The sequence below is a fragment of the Dryas octopetala genome, chromosome 5, assembly GCF_963921425.1.
Source record: "Dryas octopetala chromosome 5, drDryOcto1.1, whole genome shotgun sequence".
NCBI classification, from domain to species: Eukaryota; Viridiplantae; Streptophyta; class Magnoliopsida; order Rosales; family Rosaceae; genus Dryas; species Dryas octopetala.
Genome location: NC_141370.1, coordinates 8,038,173 through 8,059,415, shown reverse-complemented (window position 1 = coordinate 8,059,415; position 21,243 = coordinate 8,038,173). Strand labels below are relative to the sequence as shown.

Genomic DNA, 21,243 nt, shown 5'->3' with positions numbered 1-21,243 from the left:
AACACTGATATCTAATGTCTTAAATCTGATATTTATACAGGCATATACATCGGAAAAAAAAATAATAGCGATATCTAATATAATTTTTATATCACATGGTAGCTCAAACATGATGTTTAAAAGACTTATAATATCTGAAACAACGGACAAACAGATATCTAATCTATACAGATATATCGGTTTTATTTAAAACTCTGATGTGTTAACAATATTAAATATCGCTTTAATAAAAAAAGTGATGTAACAACTTACCAAACATAGCTTTTGCTGAGTTTACAATATCGAAAAATATAACCAAACCGATATGTAATATACACTTTAATGTCAGTTATTAAAAAACTAATGATATTGAAAGTACATTACATATCGGAATCCATTCATGTAGATAGCGGAAACTTGAAAATTCGATATATATTAATTATTAACAATATCGGAAATTCAACAAATAGGATGTCTAAGTTTTTATAAACATCGGGTAAAAACCGATATTGAAAATAGGGTACATTAGATATCACGTCTGCCCTTATCGGTCGCAAACCTAATAGACATCAGTGTTCCACTGATCTCTAATGGGGTATTTCCTAGTAGTGCTTTTTTAAAGGACCTAAGCCTAATTATCTCTTCTAATTATAGATAATTAAGCGTATGTCCAATTTTAGAGTGTCATTTGGACTAAAATCATATAATTATTTAGATTTGTACTGAAATCTATTTTTTTAGGCTAAGGTCCAAAAAATAGACCATTACATTGTTTTTTGAATTTTGGCTCATATTATCGCTTAAAATTAAGATAATGAATATAAATCAATTTTATAAATTATGAAAGATAATACTAGTTAGGATATCTTTAATTTTTATATTTTTTTAATTAAAACAATTATTCAAGATATATCTATTTGGTTTTACATTTAAAATTATTAAAGATAATATCCGTTTAGGTGATTAATATGAATTAATTTAAATATTTTGTGCTTCTATTATATATGTGATTCGCTTAAACATTTGCATGATCAAACCTAAGATATATTTGGTACATTACAAACTACATATATTTGAGGTTAGGATTTTGGGTTTAGGATTTTAATATGGTTTACTTTATTCCCTCATAGGATATAAAACGAGGTTTATGGAGGTTGCATGTTAAGTTTTAAAGCCGAAAACCAGGTGCAAGCATGGGGCTTGCTGAGCACTCGAAAAAATGAAATGGTACAATTGGTATACATTACAAACTACGGGGGGTGTCCCCAACTCAGATTTTAAAGAAGTTTAATGAATTTTAAAATCCATAGAATCCATCAAAATCCAAATGAATTAGGTGGAATTCTCATGGAATTTGTTATGTGTAAAAAATGTATTCAAATCCATCCAAATCCTTCACTTAATGAAATCCATGACTTTTTGAGGACACGTGGATTTCATTGGAATTCATTAAAATCTGAGTTGGGGACACCTAAATTTTATTGGAATCCATTAAAATCTAAGTTGGGGATACCCCCCGCGCACAAGTAGTACGTTACAACAATGTTACAAAAAAAATATTGATAATATGATAATATTAAGATTTAAATTTCATTAATATTAGCCATAAGTTTAGCCATAAGTTTAACCATAAGTTTCTTTATTTTTTAACAACAATTATCACTTATGCATCATTTACAAAACAAAAATCTATTTAAATTATGATATTAAGAAAAGCATATATAGAAAATAACTCTATAATTATAAAGTGACTCATTTGATGCATATTAGAAAATGAGAAAAGTTACTCATTATCGTGGTACAATCATATTATCCATGTTTGACACTAACTCAACCCCTTTTCTATTCGTGTTAGCATGTAGTATCATTTTTATATTTGTGTCAAATGATCAATTCAAACCTGCTAATTTATATCGGGTTCCCGTCGTGGCAAAAATTGTCACCTCTATTGAGATACTCTTCCATTGCTTTACTCCTTCACTCACATGTGAGGAATATATAGGTCGATTTGGAGTGCCGTGATATTTAATGAGGGCTACTATATGCACATCATTTTTCCTCTCATTACACACCCTTTACTTCTACAAACCTTATTTTACTCTTTAATTTTAAAAATTTCTCTATACACACTCCCAATATTCCCAAAACCTCACGTACACCAAAAAAAAAAACCTAACAGCATCTTAATCCCAACCCATCCTCCACATAGCCATTGCACTCGTTGGAGGTGGCCAGATTCGTCGTCGGCTCATTCTTCCTCCCCCCTCTCTATTTCTCTTCCTCTATCTCTTTCTCTTTCTTTTTTTTTCTCTCTCTCTCTCTCTCTCTCGCAGGATCCTTGTCGGATAGAAAAAGAAGCCAGCAAGCTTGCCGACCTCCCTTTCTGTTTGGTAATGGTCTTGCAAAAGAGAGAAAAAGAGAGAGAGAGAGAGAGAGAGAGAGAGAGAGAGAGAGAGCATATGCATCGCCACCAACAAGGACGGTGGCAGTGGAAGGAGGCCGACAAGGTGTGTTTGGTGATTTTGAGTTTGTTTTATCAGTTTTTTTTTTGTCCTTTATGGTAATTTTATTTTGGATTTTTTTGTCATTTCACAAAATGGTTAAAAGGGATGTATAGTGAGAGGAAGGACCAGTTTGAGATTGTATTGTGATGGAAAAAAGCAACTTATTTTCACCATAATGCAATTTTAGGTGTTTGGTAAAAACATTAAAAGAAACTTATTTTGAAAAACGGGTTGGGGAAAGCCATTGTTTAGGTTAAAGGTGCTTTCCAAAGCTGCTATGTGGGAAAGCACATCTGACTTTCAATATTACCCTCACTCAATTTATGAAATGACAATTAACAACTTTATAAACACTCAACTATTTTACCTCACAATAATTTTTTAAGTAAATGATTATAACATCCAATTTTGAGCTTTTACTACTTTTAAGACCCATGTCTTTTTTTGATTTTTGAAAGAGGCCCAATTTATACTATACCGGTCCTCTTTTCCGTCTCCCTCATTTTCCGTCTCTCACTCCGTCTCTTTCTGTCTCTCTCTCTCTCTTTCTCCGTCTCACAGATCTGAGGGATCGCACCTCTCTCTCCTTTGTCTCCATCTTCGTCTCTCTCCCTCTACCTCTCCATCTTCATCAATCCAGCCCATGGCCACACTGCCGCACTTGGGCAACGCCACCACCTTGGAACCCAACGACGACGTGGTGGCCGACCGCCTCATCATCTGCTCCTGTAGAATCGCGTCGACGTTCATTCTGGTGCAGTAGCTTCTGGCAGAGGCGACTCTGATCAGCTTCAAGAAATTGTCAGTACCGTCGTTGGACCGAGACGACGACCTGACACTAAAGCTTTTGGGCAAGCTCGACGAGAATTGGCCACCTGGTGCCGTAGCTTCTGCCAGAGGCGGCTCTGATCGACGGGAATTGGCAAGCTTTTGGACCGAGACGACGACTGTAGAAGTCCTTGGCTTTGCTCAGAGCTCTGATGGGTACAGTGAGAATTCTCATGAACTTATTTTGGTTGTTTATTCTTGTAGGGTCATATTTAATGTTTGGGTGGCTTAGAGTACTATTGGAATGTTATTGTTTTGAAATTGGTGGTAATTGTGATGAGTAGTAGGCAATATGGGGTTTTTATTCAAATTGATTTGCTTGGAATTCATTATATGGGAGCAAGTAATTAGAGATTTTGAAATTGTAAGTGTTTTTGGGGTATGAATTGGGTTGGGTTTGTTGTTGTTGGGGGATGTGAGAGGTGCAAAGGTTGAGAGTGGTGATGAAGGTTTCCGTGGAGGTGAATTCATTGGCGAGGAGGTGTTGCCAAATCAGATTTAAAGTTGAAGCTTCTTTAGAAGCTGTGGCCATTTTCCAAAGATGAGTGGATATTCAAATTCAATTCAAAGTGAAGAATAGTAGTACAGGTAGCTGGAGTTGCCAAAGAAGTCCACATTGCATCTAGATCTGTTGCTAATGAAACCATTGAAAAGCAGCCTGGCTATGATAACATGTGGCTTCATTCTATGGTAAAAGAACTCACCCATAGTAAGAATTGGGTGGCTTTGATGAGTGTGATACTGGAAGATAGGTAGATCCAAAATGCTGATATTATTTAAACCGATGCAGATCAAAATAGTCCATGAAGATGGGAGTGTTGTCCTAGCTGACGTCATTCTTCACTGCACATGGTATACTTGATTTGGCTTGTTTTAGGACCTCATGCCATTATTTAATTTTCGTGAATGTGAAGTAATGAAAAGGGCAATGAAAATGGAACAGCAAATAGTAATATACTTTTTTTTTTTTTTTCAAGGTACAAATATAATTTCCCTTTTCTTGAAACCAATGGCATTGTGACTGTGGATGACAACTGCGTGGAGCCACTGTACAAGCATGTCTTCCCACCAGTCTTGGCTCCATCGCTTTCCTTTGTTGGGCTACCATGGAAGGTGTTTCTCTACTTGAAATTATATGCCATATTTTGGTTGGATATTTTTTGGTTTATTCCTTTTATGGTCCAAGTAAATCTTTGAATATCATGGTGACAGGTTACTCCTTTCATCATGTTTGAACTTCAGAGCAAGTGGATAGCAGGTCTTTTGTCTAATAGAATTGCATTTCCATCCCAAGAGGAGATGATAGAGGATGTCAAAGCTTTCTACTCTTTACTTGAAGCTTCTGGCACACCTAAGAGATACACTCATAACATTGCTGATTATCAGGTAAATTCAATCTCTTTGGTTGCCTGCCTATGTTGTTAGTTAGTCTCAACCCATATGACCTACCCAAAATTCATTTATCATCAGTATTTGAGAGCACCGGCTCCGGAGTATTTGTTAAATGAATTCTTGTTTAGATTGGTGTGACGGGATCAAAACACTGATGCAAATAAAATAACTTAAAGTACATCTATCTTGTCTAAACATCAAACTTTAGGTCCTTTAAGAACCAATTGATATGGTACTTGACCTTGGGCTGAATGCAGTTTCATAAAAAACCTAATGGGATATCTATGTTGCTGCCGGTTTCCTTTATGCTATTACCATTATCTACTTCCTCTCGTTAATCAAACATCAAGATGTTCATTGACACTTGTTTCCCAAATCATGAATTTTCTGTTGTTTAGTACGTCTCATACACATCCAATCTTGATTTTCCCTTTTCAAACGACTGCTTTATGTGTTGTAAATGAGGTTTCACCACTAACAGGCCAGGGTTTGGATTCAAGTCACAAATGTTGTGTTATGAAATTTGGCAAGTTAGAAAAATAAAAAAGTGATGTGTTCGTTTTGTGAGAAATTATATTTTCCTCTTGTTGACTTAGATAAACCCATAATTTCTGTTTTAGTTTGTTCTTTGGTTGTTTATGCTTTGACAAGGATTGTACTAGGTTTAAATTATATTTTCTAATTTATTGTTACTATCAAACAATAACAATACTTAATTGCCACTGTCGGGCAGTAACAATAGATCATTGTTACTGCCGAACAGTAACAATAAGTGATTTTGGATTTGGTTTTGATGTGTTTCTTGCATTTTTGAACTAATTTTTATGTGATTGCCACTGCCTGCCTAATAGTGACAATTGTTAAATAGTATTTTTTTGACTGTGGCTATTTTTTTGGCAGTGACTATTGTTAAAAAAAAAATAGAAGACACACGGCAGCTTCAACAAAAAAGAAAAAAAGAAGAAAAGAAGAAGACACATGACAACTTCATAAAAAAAAAAAAAAAAGGAAGTACATGCCTGCTTCAACAAAAAGAAAAAAAGAAGAAGACAAAGATTTTTGTTTTTTATGTGTTTATGTTAGAAAAATACATAAGATTTGTATATATATGTTGTTTATGGGTTTTTTTTAGCACTGTGAGAATAATCATTGTTCGATAGTGGCAATAAATAATAATTGTCACTGTGACAGTAGCAATTAGGTGATTGTTACTGTGTGATAGTAACAAATTAGCAATCATCTGATTTGTTACTGTGTGACAGTAGCAATCAGGTGATTGTTACTCTCTGAATTTTGTGATTTTCTATGGTTTGAATTTTGGCAATTGTTATTGTATGACAGTAACAAGATATATTAGTTATCTTCAATAGGTGATTGTTACTGTCAAACAGTAGCAATATGTGACTGTTACTATCAGACAGTAGCAATAGGTGATTGTTACTATCAAATAATAACAATACCGGATTGTCACTGCCAGAAAGTAGCAATAAGTGATTGTTACTATCAAATAATGATAATACTTGATTGTCACTGCCCGGCAGTAGCAATAGGTGATTGTTACTATTCGATAGTAACAATTATATTTACTATTAAAACGTAAAAGATTATGAATGCCTCATCTTGATTTTTTTTATTTTATATTAGTTATTATTTAACATGTTTATGAAATGAAAAATATATAAATTATATATATATATTTTGGATAGTTTATGTAGTTATGTACCATTTGGCATTGAAATGAAAAAAATAATAATAAAGAAAGGAAAAAATGGAATTTTAAAAATACTGTAGCGCCATTACTGTAGCACCGAGTTTTTAAAAGTGGGCCGCTACAGTATTTCACTGTAGCGTTTGGGCCGGATGAATAGTAAATTTTAAAAAATGGACTTTAAAAAAAAAAACCCTAATTTTTTCTCATCACACAACATAAACAGTTTTTTTCTCACCATATAGTAAATCCCAAACTTTCCTGAAGAAAGGTTGCATATAGGACAGAGATCTTTTGTCTCAAATCTCCTGTCCCTTTCTATCCTATCTCACATATTTTGAGGATTTTTTCATAATTTTGTTTTTACTTTAAAAATATATATATATATATTTTTAAAATATGTGGGAGGGAGATGGGGGAAAAGAGATTTAGAGACATACCGCCATATAGCAGCGATCTATTTAATTGTGAAAATGCACTATTACACGTGTGCTCAGAAAGAGAAGTAAAATCGTAATCTTCTTCCATTCCAACCCGAAAACGCTGCTCAGTGCTCTCACTACCCTTTGTGGGCGTCAACCTCTCTCCAATGGCGAAGACCACAAAAACGAAGAAGCGCAGGCTCATCAAAACGTCGGACAAAAGAATCGAGAAGAAACCCAAAACCAGAAAACTCAATCAAAAGAAAGAAGAAGAAGAAGAAGAGCAGCACCAGAAACAACCTGATCCTGAACCCGAACCCGAACCCGAACCTGAAACCGACTCCGATTCCGATTCGGACTCCTCCTCTGAGTCCGACCTAGAGGATCTCCCTCAACTCCTGGAACCCTACTCCAAGGAGCAACTCATCGAGCTCATAACCGACGCCGCCTCAAAGGACTCGGCCCTCTACAGCCGCATTCGCGCCGCCGCCGACTCGGACGTTTCGCACCGCAAGATCTTCATCCATGGTTTCGGCTGGGACACCACGCGCCAAACCCTAGTCTCCACCTTCGAAGCCTTCGGCGAGATCGAAGACTGCAATGTGGTTATGGACAAAGCCACGGGCAAGGCCAAAGGCTACGGCTTCGTCCTCTTCAAAACGCGCCGCGGAGCAGCCAAGGCATTGAAGAACCCTAAGATGACGATCAGTAATCGGATCGCTTCGTGCCAATTGGCCTCGGTGGGACCGGGGAACAACGCCGCCACGCCGTCGACGTCGTCGTTTGATGGCCAATCGGACTCGGCGGGGAGGAAGATTTACGTGAGCAGCGTGCCGCACGATGCCGACGGCGAGAAATTGAGGGCTCTGTTTGCCAAATTTGGGGAAATCGAGATCGGGCCGATTGGGTTCGATTCGCAGACCGGAAAATCGAGGGGTTTTGCTTTGTTTGTGTATAAGACTCCGGAGGGTGCGAAGAAGGCTCTTGAAGAGCCATACAAGGTCTTTGGAGGGCACCAATTGCATTGCCAGAGGGCGGCCGAGGCTTCCAAGAGCAAGAATTCAGCTACTACGCCGGCTGTGCAGACGCAGATGCAGCCTCCGGTGCTGGCGGCGGTGGCTGCTGCGCAAAATATGGCGTTGTTCGGTCAGCACCCGAGCCTCAATCCAATGTACGGCGGGCTAATGGCCAATGTGGGTGGTGGAGGATTGGTTCCTGGGTCTGCTAACCCGGCTATGATGGCCCGAGCAATGAACCCGGGCATCGTGGGAGGGGCATTGAATGCAGGTGTTATTCAGGGCAGCCAAGTGGGTCAGGTGGGTGTTGGTGGGTACAATGGGGGGTCTCATGGGCTGGTCAGTTTAGGTGGGGGGTCTCATGGGTTTAATAGTTTAGGTGGGGCGAACCCCTCATCCTTGCTTGGCGCATACGGATCTGGTGCATATGGGTCGGGTGCATACGGGTCGAGTGTGCCTCTTCCTACGCTGCAGGGTCTGCAGCACGTATATCCAAATACGCAGATTGGACAGCAGGCTTCTGGTAGACCTCAGGGGGCTAGTGGATCACTCACTGGGTATCCATCGTATATGTGGTATGATATATTGCAATTACATTTCTCATGTCTTAGTTCCATGCTTATGTTCCTTCATTTTGCCTTTTATGCTCATTCAGATTTAGTTTTTGGTAGTTTTGTGGTAAAATTTGTCTTATACTGTGATCTGTATAGATTTGAAATGTACAATTTCGTTACTAGTACTTGGATTCTGTCTCTTTTTCATATCCGGTGTTTACAGCTTTACAACGCTTTTGAATTGTTTATACATATTACTTACCAAGTAATTTATGAGTTTCATAATCTGCATAGGTTGTTAAGAAAGGCAAGAGTCAAGTTCTCAAAATTTGTCTGTTATTCAGTGAAAGTAGTTGTTGGTGAGCTTAAAGAATTTCAGTACTGAGGAAGTAAGCCAAGAACAGATTACCATAAAGAGAGGCTTTAGAACATGTTAAATAGTTGTAAGTTGTTACTGTTTGTTAGGATGCCCGTGGCGGATCCAGGAATTTAGCTTAGAGGAGGCGAATTTTAATAATAACAATAATTGATCAAGTGCAACCATTTAACTATTTAAGCAGTTGTATTGTATCCCACTGTTAAGTCTTATGTCAATAGTGAACAGAAATAATATGATGTATTTTCTAAGAACAGAAATAATATAATGCATCCTCTAAGATTAGCTACCATATCTTTCCTTTATCTATTTGGGAGTCGGCTTATGAGACACGAAACAGGGCAAAATCGTATTTGTAACCATACTATTGCATATAACAATTGGAGGGAAGATATTAATTTCACTGGGGGCAACTGACCCTATTAGCGATAACATGGATCCACCACTGTACACAATAAAGGTCACTTTCCTTCTAAGTCTGAGGTATATATATATTAATGTCCTTCATCACCTTTAACTGCTATTGTCTGTCTAATCCAAGAATTTACGATTTTTAATTTTGCATTAAGCCTTGCTGTTTTGCATGCTGTTTCCTTGACAGTTTCCAGGATACTTCTTTTATTGTAATTTTGATTTTTTATTGCTATTCTTTTCCTATTTATTGCCCATCCCACTTATGGAGTGTTAGGTTATAATTTTTTTTTTTTTGGGCCTCAGTTTGATCATGCAACTTCCTTTATTTTATTTTAGGCTTAAGTACTGCCCCCTCAACTATGGCCTGGGTGTCAAATTGCCCCACAAATTACAAATTTGGTTAAGTAACTCCTCAAACGTTTAAAAATAGGCCAATGTGGCCCATTCTGTCAATTTCTTAAGATTCCATTCATATTTCCATCCAGTCAATAACTTGTGCCCTTCACGTGAGGGCAAAATGGGCAATTTATGCCCATTTTGATGCAGTGGTTGGTTGTAAACCAGTGCAGATGGATACTAACCAACCACTTTTCTTTTGGGTGGTTTGCAACTTTTTTTTTTCCCATATATTCTGTTGGTGTTTGAATTTCCAATCCTTCGCCTTTTTGGGTTTATATTACTGCACTAAATCCTTGTATTTATATCATCACGATGCCATGCCTCAGAACTTTTGTAACATGGATCACTTGAACATATGTTCTTACTCCTTTGAAGTTGAATTTTTTTCTTACTTTTCAGGTTTTGATATTTAAAGCTTTAATTTATTAGAAACTTTAGGGATGATAATTCATTTAAAAGGGAGTTTATTGTATTTTCTACCGTTAAATTCTTGGGCTGTATCTTTGCAGAGTAAGTGTCGCTGAAGTTCAGGAAGGATGATCATGGCTCTTGGGGAATTTGTATCTTTAGAGCTTGCTTTGGGTTGTCACTTTTTCTGGAAGTTTTTTTATAGGGAAGACCTTGGAATTTATTATAGTTTTTCTCATTGTCCATATCTTCATAAGTTGGTCAAACTCGACAACAACTTGGTGGACGTTCCTCTTTTTCTTTGTTTTAATTGATCACATCTTTGACATCCTTTATCCTGTAAGAATTTGCAACTCCCAATTTCACTTTAATGCTCAGTTTCTATATTTCCAATGGATATCTTTTTCGTTTTCCCCATTTACTTTCCTCCATTTTTCTACTTTTTTAATATTTCCTTAATGTTCTTTTGTGATTTTTTTTCTTATTCCAATATAAGATGACACATGACTATCAATAAACCATATGATATTGGGGCTTTATTTTATCTTTATTCCCAGTCTTCATTTATATTATTGAAATTATTTCTTTTTCTTTTTTTACATCAATTTATTATGCCCCTATGTAATGGTTTTTATATTAAGGAAACTACTTTTAGCTCATGTCCTTTTGAGGAATTGAGTTAATTTTGAATTATTTTTTATTTTCGCAAATTACTAAATAATATGAAAGGGAATTTTGTATTCGGATTTGATATGGGAAATTTTTTTTTTTTTTTAATGGTTAAATTGTTTCAAATTTATCAAAATTTGCCTTAATATACTAATTTTGAAACTATGTTACGAGAGTGTTATATAAATGTCTTAGTTACTTGTAATTAGTTATAATAAAAGAAAAAGGCAAATTTTTTTCAAGGTTCTCTATCATATCTTTCTCTTACACTCGTAGTAGCAGCCTCTTTCCTGAAATACATTTTGTTAGGTAAGAGGCTTTTTTTTTTCTTTTTTTCAATGCATGTCCTTAGGTTTAAGGGATGTATATAAATCCAAGTCTAGGGATTCACAAAGGTTTTAGAATATCAATTGGTCCATTTAGTTGAACGTACAATAATATGTTGATGAGTTGAATTATGGAAGTACAATATTAACGTATGAGTTCGACTACTATGAGGGACTAATTATGAGGGATTGTGAGGGATTTTTTTATAAGAGCTCTTAGATTAATTAAATGACACTTGGTTTTTCGGCTTTATGTTTGGTTTTAATTTTGGGTCTGCCCAAAATCCAAGAGTTAAAACCTAATGTGCAACCTCCACAAGCCCAATTCTACACCCTAGGAGGTATGGGGTGAACCTGTCGACTGAGGGGTAAAAAACGGCGAAATTGAAATACCACTACTTTTTAACGTTATTTTACTTATTCCGTGAATCAGAGGCGGGGCACTGCCCCTCTTTTTGGACCCAAGGCTTGCCTCGGAGGGCCGATTTAGGCGGAAGACATTGTCAGGTGGGGAGTTTGGTTGGGGCGGCACATCTGTTAAAAGATAACGCTGGTGTCCTAAGATGAGCTCAACGAGAATAGAAATCTCGTGTGGAACAAAAGGGTAAAAGCTCGTTTGATTCTGATTTCTAGTACGAATAAGAACCATGAAAGCGTGGCCTATCGATCCTTTAGACTTTTGGGCGATGTTTTTTTTTTTAAAGGGTTAGTAATTTAAAACGGGTTATTGGGTAATAAAATGGGGTATGATTGAGGTTTTAAGTTAATAAAAATATGTGTGATTAGATTAATCTAAGGACTCTTATAAAACAGTTCTTCTCAGTTCCTCATATTAGCCATTATGGTATATATATATATTAAAAAAAAGTTCATTTAAGGTAATTGTGTGTGTGGTCTATTTAGTGTATTAACACTGGGAGTCTTAGTTTTTCTGTTATGGCAATGTTCAAAGTATGATATTTGTCTTGTCTAATGTGTAATTGTAGTACTATACTACCATGTAGTAAATAGTGTGGGGGAATATTCAACCCTGCAAAGTCAGCTACATGGATTTAGGAGTAAAACTTAAAAATGTTTTTGTTTTTCTATAGGTAAAATAAGTCTCCATTATTGTCGTTTTATAGTTTGGGAGGTGAATATGGGTTAAAGCCATGAACAATGGGAATGAGCTACCGTGCAAACAAATGTCTCAGTGCTTTTGATGCATCCTTTTTTAACCCTCTTTAAGCTTTGTTTGGTTTGTGCATTTCACTATTACTGTCTTGCTTTCCCTTTTTTGGGATGTTACCTCTCTTCATTTTACTTTTTAAATGGCTTTTCTCAATAGAGGCTATTTATTCAAACATCTCGTGGCTTTTGTTTTTAGATTTTGCTTCATTTCTTCTTTCCTTGTCCTAAGAAAAAGAATTTTAATGTGCAATTCATGCAATATGCCTTGGGCACATTCTTTATTTTTGAAGGGACCTTCTGAAATGAATATGAAAGGCACACTACTTTGTTCCTAATAACAAAATTAGTGACACATTAGGTTAATTGTGGCACTCATAGAGTTCTTCAAAGAGTATTCCTTTTGTAAAGGCATTGGATTTATGGAAGGGTGACAATATGACAGGCATACTAAGATAGATCAGCAACTTGTTTCTTGAAGTACCTTTTAGGTAGTGCTAGATTTTTTCATCTAGTTGCATTCTCAAGTCACGTGAACAGGCATGCGAATGTTGTATATTGAGGGACCTGTATGATCCCAAGGTAGATTGACGTTTAGCACATCTAGTAGTTAGGCAAAGATTCTTGTTTTTCGGAAATTTTCTATTTCCCTCATTTGGGTTGTGTCATGAGGTAATCTCTTATTGGGTTCTCTTGTGAGAGCGCCAGGTACATGTTAGCCAGAGTTGATTTTGATTGAGGTTCTTAGTCTAATTCCAATGTCTAACATGCATGTTGATAATAAGAAGTACATGATTTGCTGAAGTTTCCCCCCATCTTGTTAAGTGAGCTGTGTAGTGTGTAGCAGGCAGTTTTATCGGAGGATTTTATTTTATTTTGATCGGGTTATCAGAGGAATTGTTAGTTTACTGTGAGTGGGGGATATCTATTTGTTCTGTGTGGTAATCACGTAATCTTGCTGTGGTGGGAGCTTCAAGGTTGGATCTACTATACTATGTTAAATAGAATTACCATGATTCAGGTCTTTATACAATTCTTGTTTGTTTAATTTGAGAACCTGAGCTAGCCTTCTTAACTTTGAATAAGCCAAGAAACAATGAATTGTTCTATTCCCCTTAGTTTATTCTTTTCCCTAAAAGAAAATGTTAGCAGGAAGCCTGCAACAAAACGGAATTCTTTGTTTTCGAGAAGTTTTTCCATTTGAATATAAGTAGTTATTGAATTTTGTGATGATCTACAACCGTGATTTCTCAATTTGTGCTTTCTTTCTTAGTACATCTACCTTTTTCTATGTATTCTGAATCTATAAGATCTCCCCTATCTTAAAGCTTAGTGTTATAATTTTTGGCATGGGTGTCCATTTGGGACACTTCAACGGGGGTTCAGATACAGAAGCCGATTATTAATAACCTATTATTGATCACTGAATTATACTTCTACACCAAAAAAAAAAAAATGTAAACAGGGAAGACTACCACAAACCTTCTTAGCAAAGACATAATCATGCTTAGATGAAACTGCCCTTTTTTGCCCCCAAAAAGTTTCTACCAATAAAATGGCAGGCTGTTTATCAGATTCATGTAGTCATATTTCAAATATCAAGTATATGGACCCTTAAAAGTTAAAATTTGGTGTCAACAAACCAAAGGTAAAATATGGTGCAATTATCAAGTTCAAAACAACAATATAATATTAACGATTTTTTTTTTTTTTTTTTTGAAAAATTGAAAAACTCTTAAGTATTGCAATCTAGCTACTGGTTTAGTACTTTAGTCGTTTGGAGATGTTCCAAATTCGAATATCTCCTCCCCAGATAAAAAATGACTTGGACGTATTTTTTTCAAAATTGAAAAACCTACTTTTGCACAAGGTTTGGTGGGAGATGAGATTGAAATGAAAGTATGATAATCTTTTTCAAAGTAAAAAAGAGGTTTGTTTTCAAGCCTCAAGGAAAATATCCTTTTTACCTAATGATTTTTATTTTAGGTCGTTTTACCATAAAACCACAGTTGAGCAAACCATTCGAGTTATTCAACAAACAGAACAGATTGAAGGTAACTAAACTGAGAACATGGCCTTTCTCGATTTAACATTGCCGCACCTCAACAGTTATATGTTCTCTACTTGTGAAATGGAAATGTTGTGTTTTTTAACCCCTAGACACAATGGAAATATAGTTACTGATTAAAACAGCATCCTAGAAAATCCTCCCTCAGCTAAATAAAACCACCAATGTTAGACAACAAGTCACACAGAGTGAGAGGGGAGGCTTTACTATTCTCCTAGTCTACTTCTTCCTCTTCTTTGGGGGCTGGAGTGCTTCCTCATCTTCATCTTCCTCTTCCTCATTCTCTTCCTCAGCTACTTCCTCATTCTCTTCTCCACCATCATCATCATCATCGTCGTCGTCATCATCTTCTTCTTCATCATTGTCGTCGTCGTCGTTGTCATCATCCCCTTGGTCATCACCATCTTCTTCATCATCCTCTTCCTCTCCTCCGTTCTCTTCTGCCCCACCAGCTCCGCCTTCTGGACCCTTCTTTTCGTTACTCTTGTTGTTGTTAGGCTTGCTGCCATAATCCTCTCCGTCTTCGGATGACAAGTCCTCTTCACCTTCTTCAAATCCACCATCACCATCATCATCGTCGTCTTCATCTCCATCATCTCCCTCAGCATCTGTTGGCTTGGCTTGGCATTGAGTGTGAACCTCTTGTTTGATACTAGCTTTGTTGTTAGGTAAAAAGCCAAGGGGATCCTGGAATCAATTTACAAAGATATATTGCAGAGCAACAGGTCATGCCAAGACATATTAGATAAAACAATTCGTCAATTGTGAATTTAACGTTAAACAATGAGCAATACGAACAAAGCAATTAATATGGGCATCAACATTTATGAAATAATTATTTGGTAAATAAAGTATGCATCACACATAATTAGGTTTGTGTGTTTGTTATATCAATGTAAGGATTATGATGACATGACCTTGGTGGTAATAGAACGATAATATTCTGCCACAAAAAAAAAAAAAAGGAAAAATAATACAAGGAGAGCATCTTCTTCCCTCATTACTTTTTGATTTTGGATTTGTGTTGCACAGTTTCGGGACATTTAGAATATGTTCTATGCATAATAATGTGAAAAAGGTAAAGTGAACGAGTTGGTAGTGCAGAGAGTATAGTGGAATAATATCTCCAAGCACTACTAGGGCTAGGCTGTGCCATCCATATATTCCTTTACAAATGACTTTTATAAAGAAAACTTTGAGAACTCTTTTCGATTGATGGGTGCAATGAGTAGGTGATTGTGTGCATATAGAGAGCTCCCTATGAAGATTTGGTTCATTTAAGACAGGCCCTGATTTTGGTCCATCAGCATAGATCTGGCCCAGCTTTCAACCCCAAAGCAGCATGTGAACTAAATCATGATGACTAACCTATATTAGGCTAATAATAATGGGTGTAAGCTTATGTGAATATAATAGATAACAGAAGATTAAAAAAATAGACGCTTGACAACATGTAATTAAATCACAAGCATTTGATTGATAAAAAGAAAAAGAAAAAAAAAAAAAACCATTAGCTGGTTTGCAACTTGAGTTGTGATCGACGAACAATTCAAAGCATCAGAAAGAGAATATTCCCAGTACAACCTTGTTGGTGCTTCGTCGTACTTGTCCATTTTGACTTTTGATGTATCCTAACTCCTAAACACGACAAATTAGATTTTACGAAAACATGTGGACTCCCCCAATGCTACCAAACAAAGCGGAACTCAACCCATGCCCTAAAACTAAAGTTAATATTATCTTTTCCAAATCCGGGTAAACCAACAAATTTTTTATGACTCAAATATTAGATATTAATGTTAAACGGACTAGCAAGTCTAGCATCTAAAAAATTGAAATATTAATTAAATATTAAATATCAAGAAAAATTATTTGAGAATGTTAAGAGTATTAGAAATATATTGAGAAATATATCAAAAAACAAATTTTATAGAAAAGTTGAAGACTTGAAGATATTATTGAAATCTGAGACCACCAAAAGTAAGACACAGCAAGCGCAAGTTGGCAAATGCTAAAAAGAAATCAACCGCCAGTCGCCACACCAAGCGGCCAGGCGCGCGCGCAACGCCAGGAAACGGAAGTTAAAAAGAAAGTTTACCAAACGGCGCACGTTAGCTAGAGAGAACAAACCAAATGGCGCAGGCTAGCCGGGAGTTTAGATTAGACAACCGTAAATAGTAAAAAAATTGAGGAAAATACGGGAGGGAGCATACAAGACTGGGCAAAGCAAAACTGATGTAGCACCAGCTCATGTTAGCATGATGCATACATCTCAAAAAGACCCAAAAAACGGTTAAAAAGCTTTTAAGAGAAAAAAAAAAAAAAAACGCAAACATTGAGGGGACAGTTAATTCCGGTAAAGAGTAAGCAGTAAAAATCGTGAGCTACAAGAGTGTGGCTTACCAGAGCCAAGAGCTGGCTTCTGAGCAGAGCCGAGACAAGCAAAGCCACCAAGGCTTCCACGGCGCACGTTAGCGCGCCGTTATCGAGCGTAGCATCCCCCACCGAACCGTAGTAGTTAGTTTCCATTTGTGCGGCAAACTGGAACCTGCAACAGCAACACCAACAAGGCAACAACAATAAATAAATAAATAACACAATAATAATCTGCTGACCGTCGGATCTGCTTCGAAACCGTACTAGCCGTTGGATCTCATGCCATACGAGTCAAAAAAAATAAAAATAAAAATAAAAACGAAAATATGAAGAATATAAAAAGAGAAAAAGAAAAGGGTTTGTTAACCGTTATTTTGAGAAGAAGACAAAGAACGACTTTCAGTGACCGGAAAAGATCACCGGCGAAGAGCTTAGCGCTGAATTTCTCGGGAGATTTCCGTTTTTTTGACTGAAATATAGTCGAAATCCGCTGAAATTTGGATAAATTCAGCCAAAATCAGCCGAAATTGGCCTAAAATCCACTGGAAATCAGGTATTTAACTGAGGGAGAGCTGAAATTGGGGAAAATGAAGCTTGGAAACTACAAAAATGGTCGGAAAAGAGAAGTCGGTGGTAAAGAGTGAAGAAGAAGAGAACAGCTTGAAGATCGAGGTCTGATTGCTTGAAACTAAGCAGAAAAGCAGTGAATTTACGAAGCTAAGACTGAGAATTCAGAGTGAGAGGGTTAGAATCGTACCAGGAAGAGAGATCTGAGGGTTTCAGGGTCTAGAACCTCGAGAAAACAGCGTCAGAGGCTCCGTTCATTGTGGACCATCGGATCGTGATCGTAGAGACAAGGAGACAGCAGATATAGAAATATCAGAGGAGGTCAGAGAGGGAGCGAGAGAGAGAGAGAGAGGGTACTGGAGAGCGACTGCCCGTAGTTTTCCAGTCAGGGTTCGGGCAGGACGGGCAGCGTTGTGATCATGTTAGAAAGATGGTGTGACTCGTGTCTCGTGCTGCCCGAAGAGAGCAGGTAAGGACAAGTGTGTGTGTGTGTGTGTGTGTTTAAAACTTTAATAAAAATAAATACTATTTTAGTTCTAATTTTGACGGATTATTGCGTCTTATTAAAGTATGGCGTGGCGTATAATCTGCGGTCCACCTGTCGTCCTGTGGAAGTGGAACCATGGTACAGTAACTAAACTTCCTCAAGGTTTACCTTATGGTGAAACTTTTTTTTTTTTTTAAATGATATTTCAGGCATTTGGAAAAATCTGTAACACATAGTATAGATGAATAAATTAGACATTTAGACGTAAAGTTTTAAGGTCTCTACTAATTTATTGAACCAAAACTACTATTTTTAAAAAAAATAAAAATGCAAAATGAAATAGTAAGGTAAAAATAGAAAAAAGAAAAGAAAACAGCAACAATTATCATGTTTCTCTCCCAATTATGACAGTCATATGGAAAAGTCGCATGCTCTTCCGCCCGCGCCGAAAAACTAGTAATAAATATAAAAGTGTTGTATCATAAGATTCATAACAGTTATTTCTCTTTAGTATTATTATTTAGAAAAAATTTATATATAATAGGTACATACACTCGTACTCTTACAATACATAAAAGAGAGACTAAGAAAATATAGAACTGAAATTTTCATTTACCAACAAATTACAACCATAAAAGATTATTCCATTTATTTTTTCTAAATAGTGATAAAAGTTATTTATCCATTATAATAGAGCCGACCATTATAAAGTGTTGCTTGTGTTTAAAAATTAATTGACCTGGACTTTAAAGAATTGTGAGGGTATACAAAGTTGACCCATATTAGAAAATTCGGATGAAATGTCATAAAATTAACTGTGAGTTTCAAATTAGATATTTGGCGAGCAAATTTATACAAGAGTGCTTATATTCTCACCCCTTATTTTATTTTTTTATTTATCTTATTTTTACACCCCTATTAAATTTGAAAAAATATAAAAAATATTTTTCACACTCTTTATTATTTCTATAGTACTCTTTGATATATTAACTCAAACACCCACTTAATAAACATTATTGTCACCCCTTTAACTATTATCCAACTCTTTCAATTGAATTGAAAGATTGCTTGGGATCTTTCATGGTTATATACAAACGTTGGATGGGCCACTCTTTGAAGTATTTATTCATATCAATAGGTGCTTGTAGTATTTATTCAAATGCGATGCAATCATTGACCTCTTTAAAGGTCTGCATTTGGTATGCGATTATTTGCAATACGGTTGGTGTGAAGACACCCGTGATAAGCAAGTGATTTTGGGGGTGAATATCAAGGTAGTTGCTCTCCCCGAACATATAAAACAACACTATCGGTGCCTTTTTTATACAAGAGGTTCAAAAATCTTGCATGAATTCCTCTATTTACTTTGTTTCTGTGGTTCTTATGTGCTATTTTAAGCACCAATTAGAATAATACCATTTTGAATTAAATCGTTTGAAGTGAAAAACAATCTAAATCTACCACTCTAGTTTCTCTCTTCCACTACTTAAGAAAAATTCCAGCTTTTTCTTTTCTTTTCAAAGAAAATTTCCAGCAAATGAGAGCATATTAAAGAGGCTTTTCATTACCCAGGGGAGGAAGAAAAAACTCTAATATTCAATTGCATTTTCAAGACGCAGTAGCGGGCTTTTTTGACTTTTGATAAGAAATGTTTTGCTTACTTTTTCACTAAGTGAATTCTCTCTGACGTCGATTTGATTATTCATCATCCAAAAACAGTATAATTAAAGAAATAATGATATAAGAAAAAAAGATTTTAGAGTTTATATATGGAGTTTATATATAGAGTTTATGTCGTTGTAAAGAGGTGGATAAAGTAGATTTATTTTTATTTTATTTTATTTTTTAGTCAAGTGAGTCCTTATAGGTCATTTTACAAAAGGATAAATTTATCATTATCTTTTTCATTAAAATATGAGTGGAAAAATAAGATAGGAGGGTGAGAATATAACCACTTTTTATACAAATCCAATTATTAGAGGAGCAAAATGACAATTTTCTTATAGTTTTAAGGTTTTTTTACATTTTACCCACATGAATTTTGGATTCAATATATCTCACTTCACCACCTTTTAAAAAAATTGTGTCAATTTGCCACTTAAATTAAAAATATATTGCAATGTACTACTTCTAGATCATTTTGTCTAGATTTTTGTTAAAAATAAAGGTGTTTTGATCTTTTTCAAGTTCCTATTGTTAAAAAAAAAATGGTTGTTTTGCACTTTACCCACTTTGACACAATAGAAAACTTATTTGAAAAAACAAAAACACTCTTATTTTTAACAAAAATCTAGATAAAATGAGCCAGATGTGATATATTGCAACAAATTTTTAATTCAGGTGATAAATTGATACAATTGTATAAAACATAATTTTAATTTTTGTCTTGTATAAAGCTAACTATGATTTTATATTGATCACGAATCATCATGCAAGCCTTTCAAAACATAAAATATCAACGGTCTAGATTACAATTTAGAAACATAGCATGCATTGTGTGGGAAGAAAAAATTGCCACATATATCATGTAAATTTACCTACATTTATATACTTACATGCATGGCTTAGTAACACGTACCATATATTTGGTGATTGTGGCTTCAAGTTTCATGAGTTTGTCAAATAATTTTAAACGAATTATATATGATCTTTGCTTTTGATCTTAATTTGTTGTGATAAATCATAGCTTCTTCGTTTTTCTTGGATTTGTATTCTTTATATGTTTTTTAAGTTCAATTCATGAAGCATTATATGACACATCGAACTGCTTCCAATTCGGGAGGAGCTGCTATTAACTATTAAGTAAGTTATCAATCTACTTATTTTCCTTGTTTTTTTTTGTGGATAACTACTTATTTTACTTCTTATTTGGGTCAAATCTACTTATTTTTATTTCTCACAACTTGAGATATTGGAAGATTTTTTTATTTTTTGAGAGAAACACCTAGACAAGGGAACATAAGAACCCTTACCCGTCAGAGAAAAACTAGAACAATTAATAATCAAGCAAAACGAAAATTAGGGAACCCCGAAAAGTCTTGAGATTATGGTCCACCACATAATTAGCCAAACAATTTGCCAATGCGATACCTTCCTGATAAATATGAGAAAAATGGGTACGCATATGAGATAAAAGCATTAAACCATCCTCCCAACAAATATGAACATGCCACCAAAAACCAAGGAAGAAGGAGAGAGAAAAATAAATGAACTGCAATACTCGAATCACACCTTTTTTAAAAAATCAGGTTCTCTCATATGCATTTATATTGTCCACTTACATTTTTTTCCTTTTCATTTCTGTATAAGGACACTATGTGTAGTAAAAAAAACATTGAATTTTTGCAGATTCATCATGTGGAAGAATATTCATATTATGACAATGTTGACGTTTCTATCGTGATCAAAAAAATATTTGGGTTAAATTTCTCTGTGTTTATTTGTTTACCCATAAATCAATCAAAAAAATATTTGGGTTAAATTTCTCTGTGTTTATTTGTTTACCCATAAATCAATAAACCTGTATGTGGATTGTGGATGACTAGGTATAATTTTACCCGAGATGTGCAAGGTGTGCCAACAA

General features: G+C 35.5%; 3 protein-coding genes across 6 annotated transcripts; 2 read left to right on the top strand and 1 right to left on the bottom strand.

The window, feature by feature from the left end:
- Nucleotides 1-3,685: 3,685 nt before the first annotated feature.
- On the top strand, nt 3,686-5,670 carry LOC147283964 (flavin-containing monooxygenase FMO GS-OX-like 2). Of its 2 annotated transcripts, none has more exons than XM_086245219.1 (4): nt 3,686-4,163; nt 4,289-4,424; nt 4,524-4,697; nt 5,604-5,670. In XM_086245219.1, the coding sequence occupies exons 1-4, from the start codon at nt 4,075-4,077 to the stop codon at nt 5,604-5,606; spliced, it is 402 nt and encodes a 133-aa protein (XP_086101345.1). In that variant the 5' UTR covers nt 3,686-4,074; the 3' UTR covers nt 5,607-5,670. The 2 variants fall into 2 exon arrangements, with proteins under 2 accessions (XP_086101345.1, XP_086101344.1); XM_086245218.1 differs by lacking the exon at nt 5,604-5,670 and having other exon boundaries at nt 3,686-4,001; nt 4,102-4,163; nt 4,524-5,162.
- Nucleotides 5,671-6,887: 1,217 nt separating this feature from the next.
- Nucleotides 6,888-10,417, top strand: LOC147283963 (uncharacterized). Of its 2 annotated transcripts, none has more exons than XM_086244242.1 (2): nt 6,888-8,424; nt 10,102-10,417. In XM_086244242.1, coding segments are annotated over exons 1-2 (1,425 nt in total). In that variant the 5' UTR covers nt 6,888-7,000; the 3' UTR covers nt 10,103-10,417. The 2 variants fall into 2 exon arrangements, with proteins under 2 accessions (XP_086100368.1, XP_086100367.1); XM_086244241.1 differs by having other exon boundaries at nt 9,992-10,417.
- A 3,800-nt stretch (nt 10,418-14,217) lies between these two features.
- Nucleotides 14,218-17,565, bottom strand: LOC147283962 (uncharacterized). 2 transcript variants are annotated; one of them, XM_086245336.1, is made up of 3 exons: nt 17,364-17,565; nt 16,634-16,778; nt 14,218-14,917 (listed from the first exon to the last, which is right to left on the bottom strand). In XM_086245336.1, the coding sequence occupies exons 2-3, from the start codon at nt 16,757-16,759 to the stop codon at nt 14,450-14,452; spliced, it is 594 nt and encodes a 197-aa protein (XP_086101462.1). In that variant the 5' UTR covers nt 16,760-16,778; nt 17,364-17,565; the 3' UTR covers nt 14,218-14,449. The 2 variants fall into 2 exon arrangements, with proteins under 2 accessions (XP_086101462.1, XP_086101463.1); XM_086245337.1 differs by lacking the exon at nt 17,364-17,565 and adding an exon at nt 16,974-17,356.
- Between the last annotated feature and the right edge of the window lie 3,678 nt (nt 17,566-21,243).

Excerpts from the sequence above, each read along its gene's own strand:
- LOC147283963 (XM_086244241.1), top strand. The coding sequence starts at position 7,001 with ATGGCGAAGACCACAAAAACGAAGAAGCGCAGGCTCATCAAAACGTCG.
- LOC147283962 (XM_086245336.1), bottom strand. The coding sequence starts at position 16,759 with ATGGAAACTAACTACTACGGTTCGGTGGGGGATGCTACGCTCGATAAC. Across the intron at positions 14,918-16,633 it reads GAAGCCAGCTCTTGGCTCTG|GATCCCCTTGGCTTTTTACC; the intron begins GTAAGCCACACT and ends AATTGATTCCAG.
- LOC147283964 (XM_086245218.1), top strand. Across the intron at positions 4,164-4,288 it reads GTCATTCTTCACTGCACATG|GTACAAATATAATTTCCCTT; the intron begins GTATACTTGATT and ends TTTTTTTTCAAG. Across the intron at positions 4,425-4,523 it reads TTGTTGGGCTACCATGGAAG|GTTACTCCTTTCATCATGTT; the intron begins GTGTTTCTCTAC and ends TCATGGTGACAG.